Source organism: Prionailurus bengalensis, chromosome E3 (genome assembly GCF_016509475.1).
Source record: "Prionailurus bengalensis isolate Pbe53 chromosome E3, Fcat_Pben_1.1_paternal_pri, whole genome shotgun sequence".
NCBI classification, from domain to species: Eukaryota; Metazoa; Chordata; class Mammalia; order Carnivora; family Felidae; genus Prionailurus; species Prionailurus bengalensis.
Genome location: NC_057357.1, coordinates 40,202,459 through 40,228,930, shown reverse-complemented (window position 1 = coordinate 40,228,930; position 26,472 = coordinate 40,202,459). Strand labels below are relative to the sequence as shown.

Genomic DNA, 26,472 nt, shown 5'->3' with positions numbered 1-26,472 from the left:
GCACTATCAACAACAGCCAAAGTATGGAAAGAGCCCAAATGTCCATCGATGGATGAATGGATAAAGAAGATGGGGTATATTTATACGATGGAGTATTATTGATACTCGTATATCGATACACTCGTATATTGGCAATGAAAAAGAATGATATCTTGCCATTTTCAACTACGTGGATGGACCTGGAGGCTATTATGCTAAGTGAAATCAGTCAGAGAAAGACAGATAGCATAGGACTTCACTCATGTGAGGACTTTAAGACACAAAACAGGGGCGCCTGGGTGGCTCAGTCGGTTAAGCGGCCGACTTCGGCTCAGGTCATGATCTCGCAGTCCGTGAGTTCAAGCCCCGCGTCGGGCTCTGTGCTGACAGCTCAGAGCCTGGAGCCTGTTTCAGATTCTGTGTCTACCTCTCTCTGCTCCTCCCCCGTTCATGCTCTGTCTCTCTGTGTCTCAAAAATAAACATTAAAAAAAAATTTTAAAAGACACAAAACAGATGAACATAAGAGAAGGGAAGCAAAAATAATATCAAAACAGGGAGGGGACAAAAGAGAAGAGACTCTTAAATATGGAGAACAAACAGAGGGTTACTGGAGGGGTTGGGGGGGGACGGGCTAAATGGGGAAGGGGCATCAAAGAATCTACTCCTGAAATCATTGTGGCACTACATGCTAACTAACTTGGATGTAAATTAAAAAAAAAAAAAGAAATCATTCATATCTGTGGGGAAGATTAAACTTGTTTATTAATTCATGCAAACGTTTTCCAACTTGGGCAAAGCTGGAAGAAAAGGACTTCTGACAAAGGAGCTGGGTTGTATGAGAGATTTTAAGATTCACCCCTCTCAACCAACTGCAGAAGGTAACATAATAACAATTTATAGAAACATTTTTTACCACATTTGAACAAAATACAATTTCATCCATAATCTTCAAACTCGTTTTCCACTTTCCAGGGAGTCGAAGCTCATATCCTTGTTCAGAGTTTAAAACACCCTGTTTTAAGTATTTCCTTGTCCAGTCAAGTTCTTGCTTGCCTCAGTAGGGTCTGCAAGCTTACACGAGAGCACGCTAACTCTCAGTCCACCCCTTGCTCTATGTGATAAAAAGAACTGCAGGGAGAAAAGAGAGAGAGAGAGAGAGAGAGGGAGTTAACTTTAAAAACCACCACGTATATAAAGTTGAAAACCAGTGAGCACAAGAGAGCCATGAGAGAGCCCAGTCTCAGGGCCAGTTTGGAGAGAAATTATAGATGTGGCTCCTGATGCTGATTTTGTAAAAATCTATGTTATTTGTTTCATGGCATTTCTCTTTGGTAGGAAAATTGGAGTTTCAAATCCAATACTTAACAAAAAGAAGGGTTTAAAGTGTCTTCAAGGGGCACCGGCTGGCTCAGTCAGTGGAGCATGTACCTCTTGATCTCAGTGTCATGAGTTCAAGCCCCACATTGGGTGCAGAGGTTACATGCGTACAATCATGCATAAAATAAAGTGTGTCAAGCCAGCAGCTGTGACAGATGTTAACCCGTGGTGGCGACCTAATCTGTCAGGCTATGGGGACGTGGTGATGTGCTTTATTGATAACAACGTCTCCCTTCTGACAATAAAGCACCTTCACCAACATTTTATTTAACGCAGGGCAGAAGGGCACATCAGCTAGCTGGTTTACTTTCAAAGACTACTAGGAAAAGACTCCTGGCAGGAAACACTGCAAGACTGAACTGGGCCACGAAGCTCCGTGGGCACCTTCCCATGGAGCGTCCCCACCCCCTCCCCCAGTCGGGGTGCGGCTGGCCGGAGCGCTGGAGCTGCCTCATTCGGCAGCACTTTTCAGGGCCTTGATGGAGCGGTTTTTAAGTTGCAGGAAACAGATAGTGAAGCAAATAGTGGTCCCGCTCGGAGAAATCCAGATAAACTCCATCTGGGTGAGGACTCGACCACTCTGCCCTGCAGAAGGACCACTCTGCAGGTGCACAGAAGCCCGCTTCAGCACTGCTGGTAGCCTGCCTTTATGCCTCTTCTCCCGGTTCTCCTCTGAATTCATTCAGGGAGGACACATTCCTGGTTTCTTCACTAACTAATGAATTGAATTAAATCTTTGATGTGTTCATTTTATTTTTGTATGACAGTCATGGCTTTACCCTTTTTGGAAATCATTTGACACTAACATCAGACTTAAAAAGGACCTGTAGTAATATCACCATGTGTTTTAAAACATTAAAATACCTTCTTTTGAAATCCCTCCAACTAAACCATTTGAAGTAGCCATAGTTTTGTTTGTTTGTTTTGAAGGGGAGAGAGGGGGGGTGGGCAGGGGCAGAGGGACAGAGAGAATCCCAAGCAGGCTCCACACTCAGCGCGGAAGCCAGTGTGTGGGGCTCAATCTCACAAACCATGAGCTCATGACCTGAGCCAAAATCAAGAGTTGGACACTCAACTGACTAAGCCCCCGCAGGCACCCCTATTTTTAATTGAAATATGCATATACAAAATACCCCATCTGTACAACAATACTTTTTGTCATTTTTTAACTGATTTAAAATAATTGATAAATTGTATTTGATTCTCAAGATCTTTATTACTTTTTTTAAGTTTTTTTTTAATGTTTATTTATTTTTGAGACAGAGAGAGACAGAGCATGAACAAGGGAGGGTCACAGAGAGAGGGAGACACAGAATCTGAAGCAGGCTCCAGGCTCTGAGCTGTCAGCACAGAGCCCGACGCGGGGCTCGAACTCACGGACTGTGAGATCATGACCTGAGCCGAAGTTGGCCGCTTAACCGACTGAGCCATCCAGGTGCCCCAAGATCTTTATTACATTTTGTATATGATCATTTTAACTTTTTAGTTTATTTCTGAGAGACAGACAGAGTGAGCAGGGAAGGGGCAGAGAGAGGGAGAGACACAGAATCCCAAGCAGGCTCCAGGTTCTGAGCTGTCAGCACAGAGACCAACATGGGACTTGAACTCACAGACCATGAGATCACGGCCTGAGCCAAAATGGGCCACCTAACTGACTGAACCACCCAGGTGGCCCTGTGATATGACCATTTTATATCTGCTTAAAATCTTTGTTCAATCTGACTTAAATACTTTTTAAAAATATTCTTTGGGAAGGTACAATATTTACTTGAGAGCAATTTATTGGTATGTTTGAATTGAGTTAGGAAAACTGCAAGTAACTTGCCATGAATTTAAATTGATCAAATTCATTAGCAACTTGCACCTCGTAATTGGACAGAAAACAAAGTCGGTCATAGATCTGAGTATATTCTGAGTTGGGAACAGACAGTATTCACATGGACCCATGCTAATGGTGGAAGAGACACAGCATATCCTTGCAATTTCCCCCTTAGGCCTAGCAATGAAGAAGTCTCAAAGCAAGGTCCTAGAAATATCAGTGAGACCATAGGTAACTCCATGTCGGTAACCCACTCGGATATGCTTGAGGCCACAAGGAAAGAAGCCACTGGAAAATGGAAACACCTGCTTCTGAGGCTGGGCTGGTGGAGATGCAGTGTTCTCAAAGACTATTTTAGAGTCTCTGTGAGATCACAACTACTTCCGTGATTATACTAAGACGCGGTTGGCCTTTTTACTCTCATTCTTCCACAGAACACACGGTGGTTTCCCAGAGGCTATGGAACATGAGATGACGACATTGCAGAGTGTTAAAGGAATGTGTGCTCATGAACGTGTTTTAGGTTGTTCTCGATGTTACGTCCTCGTGCAGTAAATACAGACAGATATAATTCTCTGAAAGAGGAGCTTGAAAACTTTGAAGAGTGTGAAGGAGAAAACTTTTCAGACTGGCAGAAGGAGAGGAGTCACGTAGGCTGCAGCCCTATCTCACCTGTGACCTGGCACAAGTAGCAGTATTTCTTGGTTCCATTTTCCGCATTTGCAAAACAACAGGAGTTTGTCTCAGTCCCCTTTCCCCTTTAATACTAAGATTCTGTGACACCACCCCCTCCCCCCAATGCTGCGGCCCCGCTCTGGTTAGAGCAGCAGGATCACAGCATTTTAGAGGGTCACAGAGGCTGAGTGGCGGGATTAGAGTTCAAACCCGGAGACTGTGTAGCCCCCCGCACCCACGCATGTGACCGTGCCATCCAATTCTGCTTACTGAACTGAGGGGCACTGCCACACAGGTGGGGCAGGGCGAGGACCAGCTTTGACAGCCCAGTGCACTGCCTTGGAGTTAACCTAACAGTGTCTTTGTTGGTCTATTTCTTTCTCTCTTTCTTTTAAAGATCCTATTTTTAAGTAATCTCTACACCCAACGTGGGCCTTGAACTCAGAACCCTGAGATGAAGAATCCCACCCTCCACCGACTGGGCCAGCCAGGCAACCCTTGCTGGTCTATTTCTTTGGTGTCCTGTAGAGTCCCTTTATACTTTACGGGGAAAAAACAAAACAAAACAGATGACTTGCATTGTTTCCACAGTAGCCAAGTCCTTCTGCACATGTGGAATTGGGCATTAAAAATAACAAATTCCCGAACTTTCTAGGTCTTACTCTAGGATTTTCTTATTACTTGAATATATAGAGTGACATAGTACTGTAAAAGATACTAACTTTTAAGTAAAGTTTGCTTCTCTCCAGAAGAAATTGCCACTTCAGCGCTGTTTTCTGTTCATCCGTCATTGTAAGAAACTCATTCACCTGGTTAAAACGATCAAACACACATTTCCGAAGTCTGTATAAATAACTCATCTTGACAGCAATGTGGAGCTTCAATTTGCTCACTTGACTGGGATTTTATTCACACAAGTGACAGCTCAATTGTCTAAATGGAGGAGAGGTCGGAAAGGCTCTGAAGGAAACCCCTGAAGGGAGTCAGGTGGCTCAGTCCAGAAAACTCCCCTTCACAAACTAGAAACCGCTTGGGACCAAGGTTTAATGGTAAACTTCAGGAGCGGGTTCTCACCATAAAAAACACATGCCTGTCATCAAGCCCACACGCCCCTAAGTATCTGCTGCCGTCCCGATGGAGGCCACCGTGTGCGCTGCCTGCATCGGGCTCACTTTGCGCAGCTGGTCGTGGCGCGTCGCCAAGCCCTCCTTCTGTCTCACCACCGATCGGCACCCCCCAATGCGCTGTTCTGCCCACTGTGACTACAGAGAAGGTTTTTCTCCACTGCAGCCAACAGCCTCCAGCACTATTCCCAGCAGCGAGATTCGCGGTGATTGGCAAACGTGCAATTATTTCTTCACTAAAGCAATGTGTGTTTCCATCAAGACTGATTTTTTCCCCCAGACCTCTTTATTAATGACTTAATTTCTATCAAATGTCCACTGAAATAACCTATGTTTGGGGGAAGAGAATTCAATTTGGAATTATTTCTAAACACACGTTCCTTTCTGCTACTTACCGTGCAGCCTAAAGTCTCCTCTGCAACACCTCCCGTGAGGCTGCAGGCATGGAGGGTGCCTGTGTGGTCAGTGACATCAATTAGCAAGTGGAAGCTGAGAAAAACAGATTTAAGTTCCAAAGAATCTCGGTGGCAAGTAGGGCAGGTGCCGGATGCTTCCTTCATAACGTATCCACAGCCCGAGCTGAAAAGAAACAAAGACAGTGATAACAGGTGAGGGCCTAAATGACCAACCTGATCTCTAGCTGAAGAACCACGTTCCCTTAAAAGTCTAAACCAGAGTAAGGACTTCCGGAGCCCTTAGAGCAATGCAATGCCAGACGGACGGGCGAAGCAGGCAACACCACAATTTGCGGTCAATCCCATTTTCCACTGCCCTGCATCCCCCTGCTGGGGCTCCTTCACCCCTTCCCTTCTGCAGACAGCGGCAGGACCGGCTTTCAGCCCTGGAAATCTGTCACGGCCTATTCCTTGACACTGCAGGTACGTCCGTCTAGTCTCCCTGGCTCAGGGCGCTGAGGGCAAGGATCATGTCCTGTCCCCGGAAAGCCCGGGTTCGACAAACGCTCACATGATGCTTCTGTACTAGGCCTCCACATGTTGACAGAAAAATCCTAGGGGTGGTCAAGTTCACACCCTGAATGCTGTTAGTACTGCCAGGAGCCCACTCTTCTCTCTTTAGGGGAATTACATGCTGTTCCATATGTTTGGAGCAGTCTGCTTTAGCCACTTGGAACAGAAAGACCGACTCAAGTTTCTCAAGTGGAGGGGCAATCTGAAGACGGTGCTTTCTTGTCTGGGCACGTATCACTTTTAAGCTAAATTTCAGATGCTTTTCCTCACGTATCAATATTAAAGATGTAGGAAAAAATGAGAAAGACATTAAAATTTTCAAAAAGTTTTTGAAAAATATTTTTCAAAAAGTAAACACCTGACATACATCGCCACCTCCACACTGGTTTTTTTTCAACTTTGATATCAAATCATAAAATGTTTTTAAAATCCACAGAGCAGTATCCTGACTGTGGTGGTAGATACACAAAGCTACACATGTAATAAAACTACATAGAACTTCACACACACACACACACACACACATGACTGTATGTCAGTCTGGTGAAATTTGAATAAAAATCATCAGATTGAATTAATATCAATACCCTGGCTACGATGTAATACTATAGTTTCATAAAATGTTCCTATCGGAGGGAAGTGGAGAAAGTGTCCATGGATTCTCTTTATTAGTTCTTAAAACTCCATGTGAGTCTACAACTATCTCAATAAAATTTTCAATTACAAAAATTCATAGTAACGTCCTAGATGTTTCTTGCTAAGCATCTTTTGGCTAAGATTATTAAATCTACTGGGGCTTGCTTTTGTACAATAACTTTGACCTAGGAGAGGCTAGAAATCATATTTACCATGTGGCTGAAAATAATTTTTTTTTTAACGTTTTTATTTATTTTTGGGACAGAGAGACAGAGCATGAACGGGGGAGGGGCAGAGAGAGAGGGATACACAGAATTGGAAACAGGCTCCAGGCTCTGAGCCATCAGCCCAGAGCCTGACGCGGGGCTCGAACTCACGGACCGCGAGATCGTGACCTGGCTGAAGTCGGACGCTTAACCAACTGCGCCACCCAGGCGCCCCTGAAAATAATTTTTTTTAAGAGAGAGAGACGAGGGAGGGCAGAAAGGAGGAAGGGAGGGAGAGGGAGGGAGGGAGAGGGAGAGGGAGAGGGAGAGGGAGAGGGGAGAGAGAGAGAGAGAGAGAGAGAGAGAGAGAGAGAGAGAGAGAGAAATACCACAAGGAGCAGAGACACAGAGAAGTAGGGCTCGAGCTCATGAACCATGAGACATGACCTGAGCTGAAGTCAGATGCTTAACCGACTGAGCCACTCAGGCGCCCACAGCTGAAAAGAATTTTTTTTTAAATGCTAAGGGCGTCTGAGTGGCACAGTCTGTTGAGTGTCTGACTCTTGATTTAGATTCAGGTTGTGACCTCACGGTTTGTGAGTTTGAGTCCCAAGTCGGGCTCTGTGCTGAGGGTGTGGAGCCTGCTTGGGATTCTGTCTCTCCTTTGCCCCGCCCCTCCCCCATTTGTGGGTATGCACATGTGCTCTCTCTCTCTCAAAAATAAGGAAAAATTTTAAATGCTGTCACTTGTCATCTCAGTTCAAAGTTTCTGGCAGTATTATATCTTTTTATTTTGTGACTACAGAAACACAGCAAATCAAATTTTACCTTAAAAGACAATTATAGGGGCACCTGAGTGGCTAAGTCGGTTAAGCAGCGACTCTTGATTTTGGCTCGGTCATGATCTCATGGTCATGAATGGAGCCCCACATCACGCTGAGCATGGAGCCTGCTGGATTCTCTCTCCCTCTCTCCCTTGCTCTCTCTCGCTCTCTCTCAAAATAAATAAACATTAAAAAAGAGAGAGAGAGAGAGAGAGAAAGCTTGGGCGCCTGGGTGGCTGGGTTGGTTGAGCGGTCTGACTTCAGCTCAGGTCGTGATCTCACAGTTTGTGGGTCTGAGCCCCGCGTTGGGCTGAGCTCTCAGCACAGAGCCCGCTTTGGATCCTCTGCCCTCCCCTCTCTGCCCCGCCTCCATTTTTGCATGCTCTACCTCTCTGTCAAAAATAAATATTTTAAAAAAAGGAACTTTTTGCCCAGCTAGCTCAGTCGGTAGAGCATGAGACTCTTAAAAAAAGGAACTTTTTGTTTAAAGGCAGTTATAGGGGCACCTGGCTGGCTCAGTTAGTGGAGTGTGCGACTCTTGACCTCAGGATTATGGGTTTGAGCCCCACACTGGGTATAGGGATTACTTAAAATCTTTTTTTAAAGGCAATTATTGGGGCACGTGGGTGGCTCAGTTGGTTAAGCATCTGACTTCAGTTGAGGTCATGATCCCGCGGCTTGTGAGTTCGAGCCCCACGTCAGGCACTGTGCTCAGAGCCTGGAGCCTGCTTGGGATTCTGTGTCTCCCTCTCTCTCTGCCCCCACTCATTCACTCACTCTCTCTCTCTCTCTCTCCAAAGTAAATAAACATTAAAAAAAAATATAAGGCAATCATAATCTTTCAACCTAAGTAGTCTGTCTTGGAAACTTAAGTATGGGTTATTCATTTATACCTTTCGTTCAAATATATAACCACTGTTATTTCAAAGAATATCTTTAACTTTTGTAGGGCTTAAAATTTATTAACGTTAGTTGGTCTTTATTTCTTACAAGAATGACTTTGCTGACAGTAATATGTCTGCTTACCATCGGCGTCGAACGACAGTTGTGGTTGCACCATCAATGTTCAGTGTAGAAATGTGAGCATAAAGAATCCCGTAGAAAGGGTCGGCTTTCCCTTCATTCTTCAAAGCTTTTACCTTTAATTGTTCAACTGTATAGACATCAACTATTGCATTTACTAAAAATAAAAAGTAATTAACAGCTCTCTATGTATTCGAAGAACTCCAAAAGATTATATCCAAATAGAAAAACTATAAAGTTCAAATGAGAACGTGTAACAGGTTCAGTTAAGTAACAGAAAAATTATTATATCTGCTATATTAAACCTGATTATATAAATGGACATAACAACAAAAAAAAGCAAAAAAAAAAAGGAAAAGAATGGGAATTTTAATTCATTTTATTTCATTGAAGACTTTCTGGTCATCAGAAGACACCAGTAAAAGCGTAGGAAGGCAAGCCTCAGAGTGGGGCATGCTAGCAATCTTAGAGGATAAAAAGGACTTCTATCTACATACGTAAATAATTCTTAAAAGTAAGAAAAAGACAGTCAACTCAAGTTTTCAGCTCCCATGAGATTGGCAAAAGGTTTTAGAAACCTCTAAAAGTTTTATACAACCTTTGAGAAAGTGGAAATATAGCAGTTACAGAATAAGAATATGGTATCTTTTACTGTGTAAAACAAAGTACTTCCTTTTAAAAATCCAAATAACATTTAAAGGTCGCTTACAATTTATGGAATCTTTCAGATAACTGTCGATTTCACCATCCAGAGGATTTGTTTCTTTATTCTCTCTTATAAAATTCAACAGGATGTTAGCTTCTGGTGTATCTTAAATCAAAAATGCACAATAAATGAAAAACAATGGATCACTTTTTAGATAACTGCAAGTGATCCAAATGATTTTCAATAAGTAAAGGCATATGAAAACATAAATAGGATCTTGTGCAGCCATCAGCAGTCTATTCAGTGAAGAGATGTAGACCAGACATTGTTAAAGGGCAGCTTACAAAACTATGTGGAACAATTTCCTTTAAATTAAACACACACACACACACACACACACACACACACACACACACACACAGATATGCAAGGTTATCTGGAAGAGTATGTATCAAAGAAATGATTCTCTTGTAAAATAGTAGGAGTATAGGTGTTGTTTTCCCTTTTTGCTTTTAGTATTTTCTGAATTTTATATGCATTTCTTTTCTGATCAGAAAAAAATTTTTAAGTTTATTTGAAAGTCTTGCTCCTCGACTTGGAATACAAGTATTCTCAGGAATAGTCAGAATGTGTACCAGAAGGTTTCCATGTGACCCTGACACCTTCAGCCCAAGCCCCCAACCTCCAACACCTGACGACCTTTCAGCCCTCCCTGACCGACTCCAACACTCTGTAGACCTGCCATTGCGGGGGGCCCCTCCCCACTGAGCCCCGGGGCAGAGGCAGGCACTTCTCGCTCACTCCTGTTCAATCTGGAGTCCTATCACTGAGCTTTCACAGAACCATCCTGAAATTCCTTGTGAGCAGGGCTTCTGCCTTTCCAGCCCTGAGGCTCTCATACCCAGTACAGTGACTGTCCTTTCACTCATCTGACCATCCATCCATCGTGTCCGGCCTTGTTCCAGAAAGGACTCACGTCATCTCAGTGCTTGGCAAATAAAAGGCATTCAACAGATATTTGTAAGTGAGTGAGTGAATGAATGCATGTTTCAGAACCATGGACGGAACTGTGGCACTGGAGACAGGGGCAGGGGCTGGACCGAGGTCACAGAAATCCAACCACGGCCCCCCACCCCCACCCCCTACCCCCCTGCAGGTGTGGCTATGAAGATCGCTGCCAACGACAAGGTTCTCAGGCCTGTGTGGTGGACACTCACAGGGCAGAGAAAGCCATAAGCAAAGCTAGGATGACAGTTTAAGCCAGTAGAGGTTTTTAATTTCTACTTGGCTGGTATAGCCCAGGAAATTAGAAATAAGGGTGATTAAATATGCACATGAGGCGCGCCTGGGTGGCTGAGTTGGTTAAGTGACCGACTTCAGCCCAGGTCATGATCTTGTGGTTCGTGGGTTCGAGCCCTGCGTCGGGCTCTGTGCTGACAGCTCAGAGCCTGGAGCCTGCTTCAGATTCTGTGTCTCCCTCTCTCTCTGCCCCTCCCCTGCTCACGTTCTATCTGTCTCAAAACAAACAAACATTGAAATTCTTTTTGAAATATGCACATGAAAATTCACACACCCTCCTGAGTACTCTCCTTTTCTCTTTGAGAAACAGGTGTCTCTTCACTGTCTATTCACAGCATCAATTACAGGTGATGCTGGCATTGCTCAAACACTTTGACATTTCACCTTTGCATCTGTTTTCAGAACCAAATAGACAACATCCATTGAATATGTGTCTCATTAACTTAGCTTTGAGTTTTGTCCTAGTGAGCTTGATAGCCTTTTCCAACAGACAAACCCAAATGTCTTTTAGAAATTTTCCCAGGCCTACTTTACCCTTAAAGGATGGAGATTTCTTAATCATTGACATTACTCTATATAATACTATTAAAACTATTAATATTGATAAATTATTAAAAAATAATAAACCATAGTATTCCTCTCAAGGAAAGAAATGGAAAGAAAAGGAACCAAAGAGTGCAGTCTTGTCTTAAATGTTGAGAATAGATCACAACTGTGCCACCATCGATTTATAAAAAGCAGCTAGAGCGATCCTTTTAGTTCATAGAAAATGCCACCCTCTGCTCCAAATCCTGACCTGGTTCCCCTTCCCTATGACCTCTCATTAGCCTATAAAGCCTTCTTGAGACCCACCCTCCCCTCCGACCTTGACACCTCCTCCTGCCTGTGCTCCGTCAGCTGCAGCCACACTGGCCTCCTTGCTGTTCTACCCACAAGCAGGCTCCCTCCAGCCTCTGGGCCTTTGCACTGGCTGCTCCTTTGCCTGGCGCTCTTTCCTGTGGTTAACCCTCTCACTGCCTCACCATGTCTCTGCTCAAATGTCACCTTCCCAAGGAGGCCAACCTTCCCTATACCCACCATGTCATTCTGGCCCCTCCTGACCCCATTCCTCTTTTTCTTCTTAAATACTTCATAATCCACAGATGAGTTATCTTTGTTGTTTCTTATCTCTCTCTCCTGCTAGACTGTGAGCATCACGCGGGCAGAGACATTTGTGTTTTGTCACTGGACCCCAGGAGAATTCCTGGCACACAGCATGTGCACAGCAGATGAGATCTCAACGAAGGCAAGCCAGGGCACATCACGTCACCTTCCACGACACCACTTTCAGGGACACGGCGTCCCTGGGCAGATGTGCAAGGTCCAGTGCACTTACGGAGACAACAGAGTCTTGTCGCTTTAGGTCATACTTTAAAAAATTCTGATAATGGTTTGCTCAAAGACAGAAAATTGCTTTATAATTCCCGGTCAGTGTCGATGCTCTGTTAGTGGCCGGCAGAGTGAGCTGCTGTTCGAGAGGGAACGCTGTCGTATTTACATCTTCCTGAGATTGTGAAGGGTCATTCCGGCTCTGGTGCCAGGCTAAGCATTCTATCTGCAGTACAAAGTGCTCTGAGGGTCCTTAAAAGCGCCAACCCCTCACGTCTCCCCAGATCCCGCTCCCCAGACTGCATGCTGGAATAAACTGTGACAGCTTTCAACATCCACGCCCGGGGGCCTTAGGGGTATTTCATTCATGCTATGAACTAATGATACTATGTATATGTTCTCAGTACTCCAGTATGAAATTATTTGAATATAGTAAAACTGAATTTATTTTTAAAACAGAAATTTAGGTAATCCAATCAATAGCATTGATCTCTCAGAAATCATTACAAGGGATGATACTCTAAAAATGAATCTAGTTTTTCACATTTTTTAGTAAAGACGGCAAAGAGATAGCTTGCTGCAAATTTAAGAAATATAAATGTAAAGCAGATAAAGCAGTTTTCATTTTTAATTCAAATGAAATCCAAGCACTGTTTTCATTCTTAAATATACTGCACAAATACTGAAATGTGTCAGACAGACATTTCCAAAGGGATAAGAAATTTCAGATAGCCTTTTACCTGGATTAGTTGTAATAATGGTTTTTGAGATTACTGTTGCTGTCATGCAGTTCCGAAATTTGTCAAAACTTATTCTTACATCTGAGGCAAATATTACTGTTTAGGGGGAAAAAGCCATTTTAAAATTATTATGTGTGTGGGGGGGTATAAAAAATGACAAACAGTGAACACAATCATCACAGATTCATACCTGTTTCTCGTGGCATCCAGCTCTGTGCAACTAGAATAGATTCATTATCCCAACTGCATATTTTTAAAAAGAAGCAAAAGTCAAATACATTAGGGAAAACTGGCAGTGACCACTTTATTTACCAAAAAAAAAGAATGTCCTAATGGCTGGAGTTAACGATTCCCCAAGTTATCAAGGCACAAGTTAAGGATGCTGGCTTCTCCTGCATTTTGCAGGATACACGGTCTATTTCACAAAGCACTTAACAACTGTGTGATAAATCATTCCTTTGATACTATTCATCTTTAACAACTTCTGCCCCATCAATTCCATCTTTGCCCACTACTTAGGTCACTCCAGGCGAGTTAGAACTGAGTGACTACAAATTGAAAGCCTTTAAAGTCTCTCTGTCAGACCATTAAGAGAGGGCTCCCACATTGGATAAACTTTCAGGGGACCTGATGGGTTGAAGGCCTGTTTCACATTAATGGGTTTTTGTTTTTTGTTTTTTTTTGGTGCCCTGGCTTCTGGAGTCTAGATAATGCCACGTCCTACCCTACGGTGCCCCAGGTGCAGCCTGGGACAACACTTGGCTTTTCTACCATCTTCCCACAGCCTGACTCCAGGACGCTACCCAGGCAATCAGGGAAAATCTGGCTGGTTTATTACCAATGGGACCAAATAAATCATTGTTTGTTATAAAGCAGAGAACAAGAATGAACCAGTCACAGTGGAGTCCATCTAAACAATCCCGTGCTGCCTAAAGATCTCATTTTAAGTTAATCTTACAGCACAGAGTGTAACAAGTCAACGTACAAGAGCAAAGTCTCCAATAATTATTTCTCTCCAGTCATTACCCCTCTCCTACTATGAAATCCATCATCTTTTTGGTGAAACAAAAGCATTCTGTCTTGGTGACAACAGCAGGGATTTCAGTTTGGAACAGATGTGGGAGGTTACCATGTCATTGTAAAAGAAGACTCCGTCTCATCATAGAGTTTCACCTCACACCTCTGGCCTTTTCTTCGGTCTGAAGTTGTAAAGTATTTTGGTTCTCCAACCTCAGGAATTGAAGGAAATAATTACTCTTCACCTATAGTTGTAGAGGTACTTAAATGTTTGTTAATGGAAGTACTCAAATCTTTATCTTTTAAATATCAAATTAAAATATCAAAATAGAAAGAATCACTACTATATATTTGGTGATTTTAAAAGAATCTTCTATCTAGGGGTCATCTGAATGGCTCAGTGCAGCCTGCTTGGGATTCTCTCTCTCCGTCTCTCTCTCTCTCTCTCTCTGTCACACACACACACACACACACACACACACACACACACATTTTTAGAAAGCATCTTCTGGGGTGCCTGGGTGGCTCAGTCAGTTAAGCGTCCGGCTTCGGTTCAGGTCATGATCTCACCGTTCGGGAGTTTGAGCCCCACATCAGGCTCCGTGCTGACAGCTCAGAGCCTGGAGCCTGCTTCAGATTCTGAGTCTCCCGCTCTCTGCCCCTCCCTCTCCCCCCGCTCTCAAAAATAAGCAAACATTAAAAAAAATTTTTTTAACATCTTTTATCTAAACTAGCTATATTTAGCTGAAGTTATAAGTTACACACTTTGATTAAAGAGAGATACAGAAATATGTGCTTTAAGACTATGGGATGTTTTCAACATGTCAAAAACCATGCTCCAAGACAAGCCCCTGGATGGCATCTAGGTAGACTCACTGAGGATAGAAAGTATATTTTCAACACCCTGTGATCCCCGTGGCTTGGCTCAGAGCCTGGCATGGAGTATATGTGACTGAATGAGCTCAGTCTTCCAAGGCCTCAGCAACCTCTTCTTGCTAGCACAGGTATGGTATCAATGCCTTCTTTGCCGCCTCCATAGGGATAAGGTGGTGAGGACCAAATGAGGGACGTATGGGAGGGCACTTTGACCCCCATCTCATTTGACCCACATTGCGGATAAGAAGATCACGGAAGTGGAGGTAAGCTCAGGGGCCCTTCCGTCCCCCCAGGGAGTTCTCAAATTTAAGAGCAGGCCCCTCTGACAGCCGCATAGCAGTGGCCCAAGCATGGGCGGTCAGCCGGCTGCTCCTTAAGCTACTGTCACCACTGCATCTCCTGGCAGGGCTGAGCTCCAGGGGAAGGAGCTGAGGAAAGACACAGCTGCCAGCAATAGAGCAGGATCTAGAAGGAAAGTCGGAGGAAAGGACAGCCCGAGGAGGACAGAGGTCTGCCGTACCACAGCACACAAGAGAATTACAGGAAAAGGCCTCTAAAGTGAAGAGAAAGAGGTAAGAAAGAAGAGAGAAAGGGTTAAACAAAAATGTGAAGAAAAGGAAGTGAAAGAGGGATGGAAGCAAAATGGCAGAAGAAAGAATGGGAAAACAAAGAGGTAACATCATCCCAGAAGAGAGTACCAGACCCATGGCGGTTAAGCAGGAAAAGCTGTTGCAGGCTTCTGTTTATACTCGATACTGAGTTTTAGAGAATTCTTACTACATTGTAATATAATGGCATTATATGGAATTGCAGGGAAATTGAGATCATATTTCGCCTTTACCTAAGAAGCTAAAATTGCCCAGGGCGCCTGGGTGGCTCAATTGGTTAAAGGTCTGACTTAGGCTCAGGTCATGATCTCAGGGTTCATAAGTTCAAGCCCTGTGTTGGGCTCTGTGCTGACAGCTCGGAGCCTGGAGCCTGCTTCAGATTCTGTGTCTCCCTCTCTCTGTCTGTCTGTCTCTCTCTCTCAAAAATAAGTAAACATTGAAAAAAAAAATTTAACAAGATAAATTGCCCAGAAAGGGATCTCTCCAATTTAAAAAAATTTTTTAAATGTTTATTTGTTTTTGAGAGAGAGAGACAGAGTGGGGCAGGGGCAGGGGCAGAGAGAGGGAGACAGAATCGAAAGCAGGCTCCAGGCTCTGAGCTGTCAGCACAGAGCCTGATGCGGGGCTTGAACTCAGGAGCTGTGAGATCATGACCTGAGCCAAAGTCGGATGCTTAACTGACTGAGCCACCAAGGCACCGCTTCTGTTTTTCAATATTTTCATATAGGGTATTTATTCCTCTGATCTGAATTATATCGAGGGCTCACTATGTGGCAGGCACTGTGCTAGGCTGGGGCTAAGGTGGACAGCAAAGCAGACGTGGCTTCACCATCACAGGTCTGTCAACAGGGAGAATCAACCCTGTCATTTAATACAGAAAAGCAATGAGCAATTACTTACAACATTATCTACATTATCTTCAATACCCAAGGCTATTTCATATATATACATATACATATATATATATATGTGTATATATATATATATATATATATATATATATATATATATGGTCTTTGACTATCATCACTATATATACTGAGGAATTGGTCTTGCTCCTTTCATCTTCTTCATGAGCTTTTTTTAGTGAAACTTTTTTTTTTTTTTGGTAGGCTTCACACCCAGCACAGAGTAGCTTAAACTCATGACCCTGAGATTATGACCTGAGCTGAGATCAAGAGTCAGATGCTTAACTCACTGAGCCACCCAGGGGCCCTGAAACCTTACTTTTGAGATCTCTCTCTAAATGCCTGCCAAGTGACTAGTCTGACCAACAGTATGAAACTCACTGCAGCAACTGTGAGAGAGAGATGATGATGTGCCATTGGTGAGGGGCTCCGCAGCACCCCACGATGCCTGCATTAGGTCACAGACCGGCCACACAGTGGATATTCTCACCCCCATCTCAGGATATCACGAGCACACACACGAACGGACGACATGAGTTTTCCAACTTCCACTCCTTCAGGAGACTTCCTGCAGATCTTCAAGTTCAATGAATTTACCCTTTCCATTCGTGTCTTTATTTAACCCAAGTATGAAAAGCTCTCGTACAGTTAGTAGATCACTTATGAGTGTGCTGCATTTCACACTCAAATATGATTTTCTTTTGCTACTCACTCACAGATAAAATGCTACTTTGATGTTGATGAGAACTTGTACCATTTTCTGAATTCAAGTGACTATGGATCAAGAAAATTTGCTCCAACTGGTTAATACTTTCCAAACAGAAATGCAGTGATAGGACTCCCTGCCAAAGAGAGGTTGGCTTTGTTGAGGCTTTAACTCACCGACCTCACAGCTGCAAGCACGTTAATAATCTTTCCATCCAGACTGTGTCCATTTGCAACAATATCACCCAGTGAATAGTAATCACGAGACTCTTTAATAGGTAAGTATATCAGAGCAAGGAGCTTGGTGTCCACTTCATAACTGGAACAAACTTTTACGGTGGAGTGATTCTCACTGAGCAATAGTTTACAGTTGCTAAATTATAAACACACAAATAGTTAAAATCAAGTGACTTTCTAGTAGAAAAATATTTCCAGGTTCACATTAAATTATCTTTTTGCTTGTGACTTAGACTGTATCAAGACAATTTATACCCTCAGAAACAGTGAAAAATGTTGTACAATATTTTTTGTCTAAAATGTATTTTCATTAAGAAAATGTTCTGTTGAAAAAAAAAAATCTTTAAAAAGGGGCGCCTGGGTGGCGCAGTCGGTTAAGCGTCCGACTTTAGCCAGGTCACGATCTCGCGGTCCGTGAGTTCAAGCCCCGCATCAGGCTCTGGGCTGATGGCTCAGAGCCTGGAGCCTGTTTCCGATTCTGTGTCTCCCTCTCTCTCTGCCCCTCCCCCGTTCATGCTCTGTCTCTCTCTGTCCCAAAAATAAATAAACGTTGGAAAAAAAAAAAAAAAAAGAAAATGTTCTGATGACCAATCCGTGCCCAAGTTGTAAGCATACGAGTTTCTGACCTTGCCCAAAACTCTGAGCTTCTGTTTTGTTCTCTGTGAAACAGGGGCATAAAAGTACTGTGAAATGTCAGGGTGGGGGTGTCCCATCATTGCCATCTCTTGACACCCCCTTCCCTGCCTGCATCAGGACCGTGCATAGACTTCCTCCAATGATGCTCTCTGTGGAATAGATGCCCAACATCTACATACTGAACTTGAATTGAGGTGCGCTCCCCGTGCAGCCAATCAACTCCCAAGTCCCTTCCGGGAGCCTCTGTCCAGCCCTCTAACCCAGGCCCTCTTCCCACACCCCCCCTACTTCTGCAGGGTTTTATCTTATCACTTCTCGCCCCAACTACTGCCTTGTCTCCTAAGCTTCCTTCCCCGCTCAGGTAGCTGAAGTGATGTTCCTCGACCACAAGTATGAACATATTCTTTCCCAGCTCAAAGACCTTCTGGGCTAGCCATCGCCAGAGAATGAAGTTGGTAGGCAGGCAGGCAGAGCTGCCTGTGAGGTTTCTCTGCTCTTCTCTCCAGCTTTCCCTCCCACTGCTCCCTGCCCTTGCCCTGTATTCCAGCCACATCAGATACTAGATGACGAGAGTGACACGTACACCTGCACCCGCACTAGTTTTTAGACCAAATATAGTCAAATAGCAACAGTCTCCTATGCTTCAACCTACTATTAATTGTTCTGGAAAATGCCAGGAGGTTTCAGGCTTGTTCCCTCTACCAAAAATGCTCTTCCTCCTGACCCTCCCTCCATCCATTCATCGTTCATTCCATAAATATCTGCCGAGAGCTATTATGTGCCAAACCCTAGTCTAGGCAGAGGGAATACAGTGGTAAGAAGACGGACAAGACCTTTGATCTCATGGAGCTCACAGGTATGAGTGGGGGACAGACAGCAATGAAATCATTTCAGATCGCAGGTTATGATGATAAGGGCAAAGGGCGAGGTCCCAGCGAGGGACTGGCAGGGCCACTAACACAAAGTAAATGGAGAAGGCCTAAGGAGGTGGCGTTCAAGTGGACACTTCACTGAGGAGAAGGAGCAAACGTCCAAAGCAGATGAGAGGAGACTGCTCTGTGCAGAGGGAAGTGAAATGCACGTGGTGTCGGTGCACGGAGCCCAGTGTGTTCAGAAAGTGGAAAGAGATCTGTGTGGCTGCACAGAAACGAGAACTGGGGTCTGGTATATGGCGAGGACAGAATGGAAGGGGGGAGGGTATGTGTGTAGTGGGACAGAGTCCCACTGACAGCCCTGTACCAGCCTCACCTTTCTCTGGAGAACCGTCCTCCATCGGAAATGCCAGCAGCGGGGAATGGAACGCCGCCAGTGGCCTGCGAACACGGGGCCCGAAGCCCACTGCCCTTCCTTCGGGGGTGCCACTCACGTTCCAGAGCTCCCACCTGGCTCCGGTCGAGCCGCCTCTCTGCTCTACCCTGACCCTATTGTTACAGGCGGCCCCTGACAGCCACCACCTGCACACAAAAGCTCCTCCTGGCTCTGCTTCCAGACAACACGAACTAAGAGAGTAAGGCATGTAGCCAGAGTCGTACCTTTTTGCTATGACACATATACTGGACTTACAAGATTTAGCTGTCCTTCCTGTTGCTCAGCTTTAATGTGACTAGAGTCAAATTTGTCTAAATCTAAGCACGAGAATAAAAGTAACAAAGCCAGTTTTCATGTACTCCTGTATCAATGTCCATTACTTCACAATCAAAGGTAAATACTGTGAGGAAGAACTAAACTTCTAATTTTCAGGCTGAAGCCTCTACCCTCAGTAAGCCCTCTGCTAACCTGACGCACAGGCACTTAACAGCGACGGTCACTCTCGCACAAAGGTGTTGACTCTGTGCTGGAATATTTACCCAGGAGTTGCCGGGCTGAATTTTTCTTCTCTTTCTAATTCCTTTCGTTGGATGAGAGGATTTTCAATGATCACTACAAGAGGAGGAAAAGATACTATCACAGAAGAGTAACTAGATAAATAAAGAACAGGTGTTCCTAACAATGAACATTACAATGTTATTTCTAACTTCTGAGTCAGTGTTACGCATCCTTCACGGTCCTTTTCTTATGGCACGGTGAGGCACAGAAGCCCAGGGTTTGACCATCAGTTTGATCCCAGATGACATTTCTTATGTTTTGGGTTTCAATCCCAACTGATGACCTGCATTAACGTTGCTTTGTTGACTAGTCAGTCTCCACATGTGATCTGGTCATGACTTGCCCTTCCATAAATCCTATACTTTAAGTGAACGTCACCCCATTCACTGTCGCCTTGGGAAACGAGAGCCTCGGGCAGAAAGAGCGATACAAAATCCACCTCCTGATTTCAGTTCCACAACTCATCAGCTATATGACTTAACATTTTAGGGCTTCTGTTTCCTCATTATGGTCTACACGAGACCTCTCTGTGCCGTTTTGCGAATTCCTCACGCAACCACTCCATGACGATCCCTTTTTACAAATAAAGAAGTCACAGAGGTTAAATAACTCTCTTAGGTTTTATATCTAGAAAGCAGTAGAGCTAGACTTACACTTGTTGATCCAAAATTTGTAATCTTTTCACTCCACCACACTGAGATCCTACTTAGCTTTATCATTATCGTCAGCCTTAATGCTTTCAGAATCCCTTATCTCATTCACCCTCACACCCATCCACATATGGTTTAAAACCAAAATATGTCTTGAGCTCCACATAACTAACGTACTGGCATTCATCCAAGAAATGTTTCTCACTGTCCTGGGCCCTGTGAAGTTTGCACAGTTTTCTGCCTTCAGAGTCCACATGTTATCACTCAGTTACAGAGACACTACAAACAACGCTGCCAGCTCACAAGACAAGGGAATAAATGTACGAGTAGGTGCTAAGCCACAGGAACACGTAGTACCCTGCTGGACGCCGCAGCGCTGGGGAGGAATAGTTCAATTATGTGCGCTACTCTTCCCCTTTTTTTCCTACCACGAAAGAGGGCTGGTGTACGTGTTGTCTCCCGCACGAGGCTGGAGCTGCCACCCAGCGGATGACAAAGTTCTGCACTGACACCAGGCGCACAACCTCATTTAACACTCGCGAGAATCTACAGGGCACTAATGCATAGTCGAGGCTCAACAAGGTTAAGAAATTTCCTCAAAGCCATGATGTAAATAAGGGTTGGAACCAGCATTTGAACCCAGATCTGTTTCCAGAGTCCTTGTTTTTTAGTACAGTACTCTGTCCCATCAGAGGGATCCTGGGATGGGCAAAGGATACCAAAGACTTGGTATTTGAATCTGAAAGCAAAGCTTCTTAAAGTCCCATTAAAATTCAAACATTATGTTTTATCAACAGCTACCTGGCAGCCTTATCATGTTTGCGGAAAGACAAATGGCTATCGCTACAACAGGTATTGAGGCAAACTCAAAAAGGAAAGAAACCAAAGATCGTAAAGCTACCTGGTAAAAATACGGGAGTATCACATTAATGGATTTCAAGCAATGAAAAGCTGCACGCCTTCCTTCTGATAAGGTTCTTGAGAATTAGGAACCGTGTTTTATTTTGACTCCCTCAAATACATCACAGGAATAATAGTCTAACAGAAACAGTTTAAGAACCAATGCCCACTTACCACACTCTCCAATCCTAAAGCTGTCAGAAAGAGATCTGATATAGCCTTCGCTGCCCCAGGACGCTGCATTTACAAAATGGGCTGGTGAGTCCCGAATGGTAAAACTGAAAGTGTACCTCTCGGATCCAACATCTAAGGGAAACCAATGCTTTCATGTTTCAAATGAAAACTCTTAAGTTTGAATAAACAGGATTATTATGATAACAAACATACTCAAACACATGGTAAAAATATTATTTCAGATACAAATTCTACGATGTTATGCCTGTATGAATCTCAAAGCTGCCAGTCGGTAACTCTCCTCACGACTGACCCCTCTGTTCTCTTTCCCCAGTTATCTGGGGATTTCGAGGGAAATGACACATAGGCTTGAACCACACAGATAGTAGCTTAGGTTCTGCAATTTCTCTCTTACTGATATTATTTTAAACTAAGTCGTAATTCAGATCTAAATTACTTCAAATAAATAAATGTGTGCTAACAAATGCGCCACTAGGGGTCAGCAGGAACATCTTTTCCCCCTGAAATAAAATTTCTTCCGTTTTTTTTGCTGATTAAAAAAGCAATACAACCATGGGATGCCTGGGTGGTTCCGGACGGTAGAGTAACCAATTCTTGATTTTGGCTCAGGTCAAGATCCCAGGGTTGTGGGATAGAGCCCCACGTCAGGCTGTGGAACCTGCCTGGGATTTTCTCTCTGTCCCTCTCCTAAACTCACTCTCACTAAAACAATTTTTTTTTTTAATTTTTTTTTTAAAAGTGGGGCACCTGGGTGGCTCAGTCAGTTAAGCAACTGACTTTGGCTCAGGTCACGGTCTCATGGTTGGTTCGTTGAGTTCCAGCCCCATGTGAAGCCGTGTGCTGACAATTTGGAGCCTGGAGACTGCTTCAGATTCTGTCTCCCTCTCTCTCTGCCCAACACCCACCCCCCCCCCCCAAAAAAAAACATTAAAAAAAATGTTTTTAAATACAACCTAACATACATGTATAAATTACAGATATCTACCAAACTGTTATTAGCGTTTACCTTCGGGAAGGAGACTAGGTTCAGAAGAGCTGGGGGCTGAATTAAAAAGCTCATTTTTCAACTATATAACCTTCTGTAACTGCTTGAATTTTTAGTGAAAACATATTAATACATGTGTAATGTTTCCTTAAAGTCAGTAAGCACGCCTTGTCTCCAAAAGGAGTTTTGTGCATATACGCATAAAAAGTAGTCAAACACCACAGGAACAGCTCTCTACCCTCACAGTCTGATAGGTAAAAATTGTATTTCACTGTTGTGATTTTAGCAAATGTTTAAATACTGACATTTTTCTAATTCATGTATTTTAAGTTATTCCTTTTAGAGCTTAGAAAACAGATATATGGATTTGCTCAAACTATTCAAATGATAATTCTATCTAATTAATCATGATGAAATAAGTGAAGGTGTAAGCAAGCATGGGTGCAAGATGACATCTTCATTATTTACATCAAACTTAAGAATACCGCATGAAATACGGGTGCCTGAGTGGCTCAGTCGGTTGAGCGTCTGACTTCGGCTCAGGTCATGATCTCACAGTCTGCGAGTTCGAGCCCCTCCTCGGGCTCTGAGCTGAGCGCTCGGAGTCTGGAGCCTGCTTCCGATTCTGTGTCTCCCTCTTTCTCTGTCCCTCCCCCACTCACGCTCTGTCTCTCTCCCTGTCTCAAAAATAAATAAACGTTAAAAAAAAATTTTTTTTTAATTCCATGAAATAAAAGAAAGCTACCATGAGTCAAAAAAAAGATAGGCATAATTACTCAAGTGATTCAAACAAAATTTCTGTCTAATGAGAGCTCTGACCTCCCTCCAACGGTCCAGAAGCACTCAGACTGCAACCTTTAACACGCAGCACTGATGTTTGAAAAGCTAACAGTAATGCGTCGCTAGTTTTGGCATTTTATATGGTATTGTTCTGTGTCACCTACAATAGTTTGAAAACGAGTTGATTTTGAAAATCTAATTTTAGTCTTGGATTATGTTTTCATAGTCCTAAAAGCTTTACACAGGTCAAAGAACTCAGTGAGAACCACTAAAACCAAAGGTAACTGTATTTTCCGCATACAAAAAATGGATTTTTTCCACTGGGTGGTCTGGTTGAATAAACATGCAGATGTGCTGCTGGACTTCTCTCCCTCAACACGACTCTATCATGACACATCCGTGCTCAAAACCCCTGTCCTTTGTCATGTTCTGTCTTAGCTGTACCTGTGTATGTGCACCTCTGAGGCTGAGAGTGATCGTTAAGGTAGAGTCCTTACTATGGCCACACAGCTGTACATGTCATTAAAAATGATTTTAACGTCCTTCCACATATGGCCTTAAATCAAGTACTTTACCATACAATAGAGAGCATGGCCATTGCCCTCAAGGAGTTCAATGGGCACGAGAGGTTCAATAACTTAAATATACTTTGTTGCAGTCATAAGCCACACTTGATGAAAAATGAAGCAAAGAGTCAACCAGAACTCAGCTTTTTCTGTCTGGAAAGCCTTTGACATCTGTTTTCCCAATAACTATACCAATTATTTTCTGAAAAACAAAAGAGTTATAGAAGACAAATATTAAACACAGATGTAGATGGTAAATTTAATTTCATGGACTTGTTATATTTTACTGGCTCTAACAAACATTTTTGACTAGGAGCCATTTAAATATATTTACTCCAGACAAACATCTAAAAGAACTTCATAAATGTTCAATTCCACGAGGAATAGTACGAAGCAATAAGACAGTTAACTGCCACTGCAAATATAATCATTTAATACTTAGCAAGTTTCTACTTTACTTTCAATCACTAGGTGGAGCGCAGTCACTGCCCATTGCTATCCATTCTTACTGAATTCATTCAAAACACATGTATATACAGTTTTATTTGCCACGGTCTTCAAAGCTTTCCTTAATATAGGACTTTCTAACAAGCCACATAAAATTGCTTAGCTTTGTAATCCAAACATGCTAAACAGTAATATAAATCTGATTGTAACAAAACTTGTATATTAATCCTAATAAATCTATGCTCTGAAGTCCTAGATCTTAACCTTAAAGATATTAACATCTCCCTAAACATTTTAACGTTCTCTTTAGTGACTACCAAAGAAAAATTGAAAAAGTACTTTAAGAAATAAAAATGTTTTCCTGAAAAGATAAATCTAAACTTACATTACTAATTCTAGCAGCTGATTTTAACCCTGCAATAATCTGTTACATTTAAAATATGTTCAAACTTTCAAGACTACCACATTCTAGCTGAGCTATTAACTAGTCTCACTACATTTAGACACACTGCTATTTCTTAAATTCCATATGCATGCAGATCTCACCAAATTGTGTTGTAAAAATACACTTAATGGAAATATCGAGTACAACTTTCTAACCGATGAGGAAATTAACAAATAGCTTACCTTTCAAGAAACACTATAACAGTAACAATTATTTTTTAACATTATCAAACTTCTCATTACACATTATTACAGTTACAAGTAAATTTAATCCCATTTTAAGAAACCGGGTTTGTAAATGCCAGATATAAACAACAGATTTGCTAGGGCAGGGAAGGTAAGGGGGTGTGACTACCTTACGATAATAGGATTCCATCTAGATTTTGTTTGACTAAATAAGTCTTCGTATATTTGAAATGATGGACTCCCCATGCAGCCCTTCAGTAAAAAATGAATTTTCACATAATATTTCACAACTATATCTGTCGTGTACCTTTAGGTCATAAAAGGAGCCTATTGATAAGTATTTAAATGTATAACTTAAGTACAGTTTGGCCAGAGAATAGATCTTGCTGAGGAAAAATGTTTTAATTTTATTATGCTACATTGGAGCTGTTAGTAAATATTTAATTAAAACAATACAACTAAACTTGATTATTTTGAACCATTGCTAATCATACCTACAATGTCCTACCCTCTGACCAAAAGAGAGACTAATTTTCATGTCGTTGACATAAATTCAAAGCGGTTTCGGGGTACCTAATATCTAATAATGGTACTGATGCAGTGAGTATCTTGTCAATTATATAAGCACGTGTCAAGTCAATAATGTTGATGGAATATAATGTTACCAAATGGTTTCATTAGAGACCCAAACCACTAGATCTGAAAACCTACCAGGTTAGCCATATTTGGATACAGATCTGCAAGTGCCGTGAAGGTCTTTGATGCAAAGGAGTTGGCCATTCTTTTACCTACATTTTAGAAAACATACCTTGAATGCATAAATTAAATAACTGAAAAAACCATGAAAAGTGCCAAGATTTTAAAAAATCGTCTAGGAAAGCCTCAGATATTTTATTCAGTCTTTGGGAAAAGTTTCTATTTTAACAGCGATACGTAAGTCAGTACAGATCAAATCTGTAAAAAACAGGTTTCAAAAAGTCCTTTTACAGTTTTGAATGATATAGTTAGGTTGTAATTTTTAACTTTCACTTCCCCAAAACATGTAAATTTAGCAATTTTTGAGCACCCTGCAAGTTTAGAGTTTCAGGTAAAGATTCTTTATTTTTTTAATTTTTTTTTTCTTTTCAATGTTTATTTATTATTTTTGGGACAGAGAGAGACAGAGCATGAAAGGGGGCGGGGCAGACACAGAATCGGAAACAGGCTCCAGGCTCCAAGCCACCAGCCCAGAGCCTGACGCGGGGCTCGAACTCACGGACCGCGAGATCATGACCTGGCTGAAGTCGGACGCTTAACCGACTACGCCACCCAGGCGCCCCGCAGGTAAAGATGATTCAGTGGGACACTTGCAGACTTAAATATTAATTAGCATAAATCCTACTTTTGGAAATACAGCAAACGCTGTTGGTAAATACCTCAAATCTGGTTACACTGTGTCTGGGAGAGGTAGTGTTTTACCCGCATCTCTAGATGGGAAGCTCCATGAGGGAAGGATGGCACCTCAGAGATTTTCATGAGTGTATTTCAAGGCTACCTTGCACATAAAAAGCACTCAATATCAAATGGATGATATCAAAATATCGGATGGTGGCCCCTCCCTCAGGGTCATCACTCACTGTACTGTAAGAGGTGTCAGCGTAGCAACCTTTGTCAGCTGCACCAAACTGGTAGATGTATCCGATTTCACTTATTTACTCAACACACGCAGGTTGTGTCTGATCTGCCACAGGCCCTGCATCAGGACGGGCAGGGCTGGGAGCTGGTCCCTCACCCAGGAGCCT

General features: G+C 42.9%; 1 protein-coding gene across 1 annotated transcript; it reads right to left on the bottom strand.

The window, feature by feature from the left end:
• Nucleotides 1-718: 718 nt before the first annotated feature.
• Nucleotides 719-25,798, bottom strand: MEIOB (meiosis specific with OB-fold). Its single transcript, XM_043560983.1, has 13 exons — nt 25,403-25,798; nt 23,759-23,816; nt 21,263-21,394; nt 19,520-19,592; nt 16,977-17,172; nt 13,815-13,915; nt 12,876-12,928; nt 12,686-12,781; nt 9,342-9,443; nt 8,636-8,789; nt 5,371-5,554; nt 4,574-4,660; nt 719-1,108 (listed from the first exon to the last, which is right to left on the bottom strand). Exons 1-13 carry the CDS (start codon nt 25,469-25,471, stop codon nt 998-1,000), a joined length of 1,416 nt encoding a protein of 471 aa, XP_043416918.1. The 5' UTR covers nt 25,472-25,798; the 3' UTR covers nt 719-997.
• Between the last annotated feature and the right edge of the window lie 674 nt (nt 25,799-26,472).

What these genes read in the sequence shown, in the direction of transcription:
- MEIOB (XM_043560983.1), bottom strand. Translation starts at nt 25,471, where the DNA reads ATGGCCAACTCCTTTGCATCAAAGACCTTCACGGCACTTGCAGATCTG. An exon ending in TCTGAAAGATTCCATAAATT is followed by an intron (nt 8,790 to 9,341) that starts GTAAGCGACCTT and finishes TTTTATTTTTAG; the next exon opens with TAAATGCAATAGTTGATGTC. An exon ending in AGGAGACTTTAGGCTGCACG is followed by an intron (nt 4,661 to 5,370) that starts GTAAGTAGCAGA and finishes CGTTTTAACCAG; the next exon opens with GTGAATGAGTTTCTTACAAT.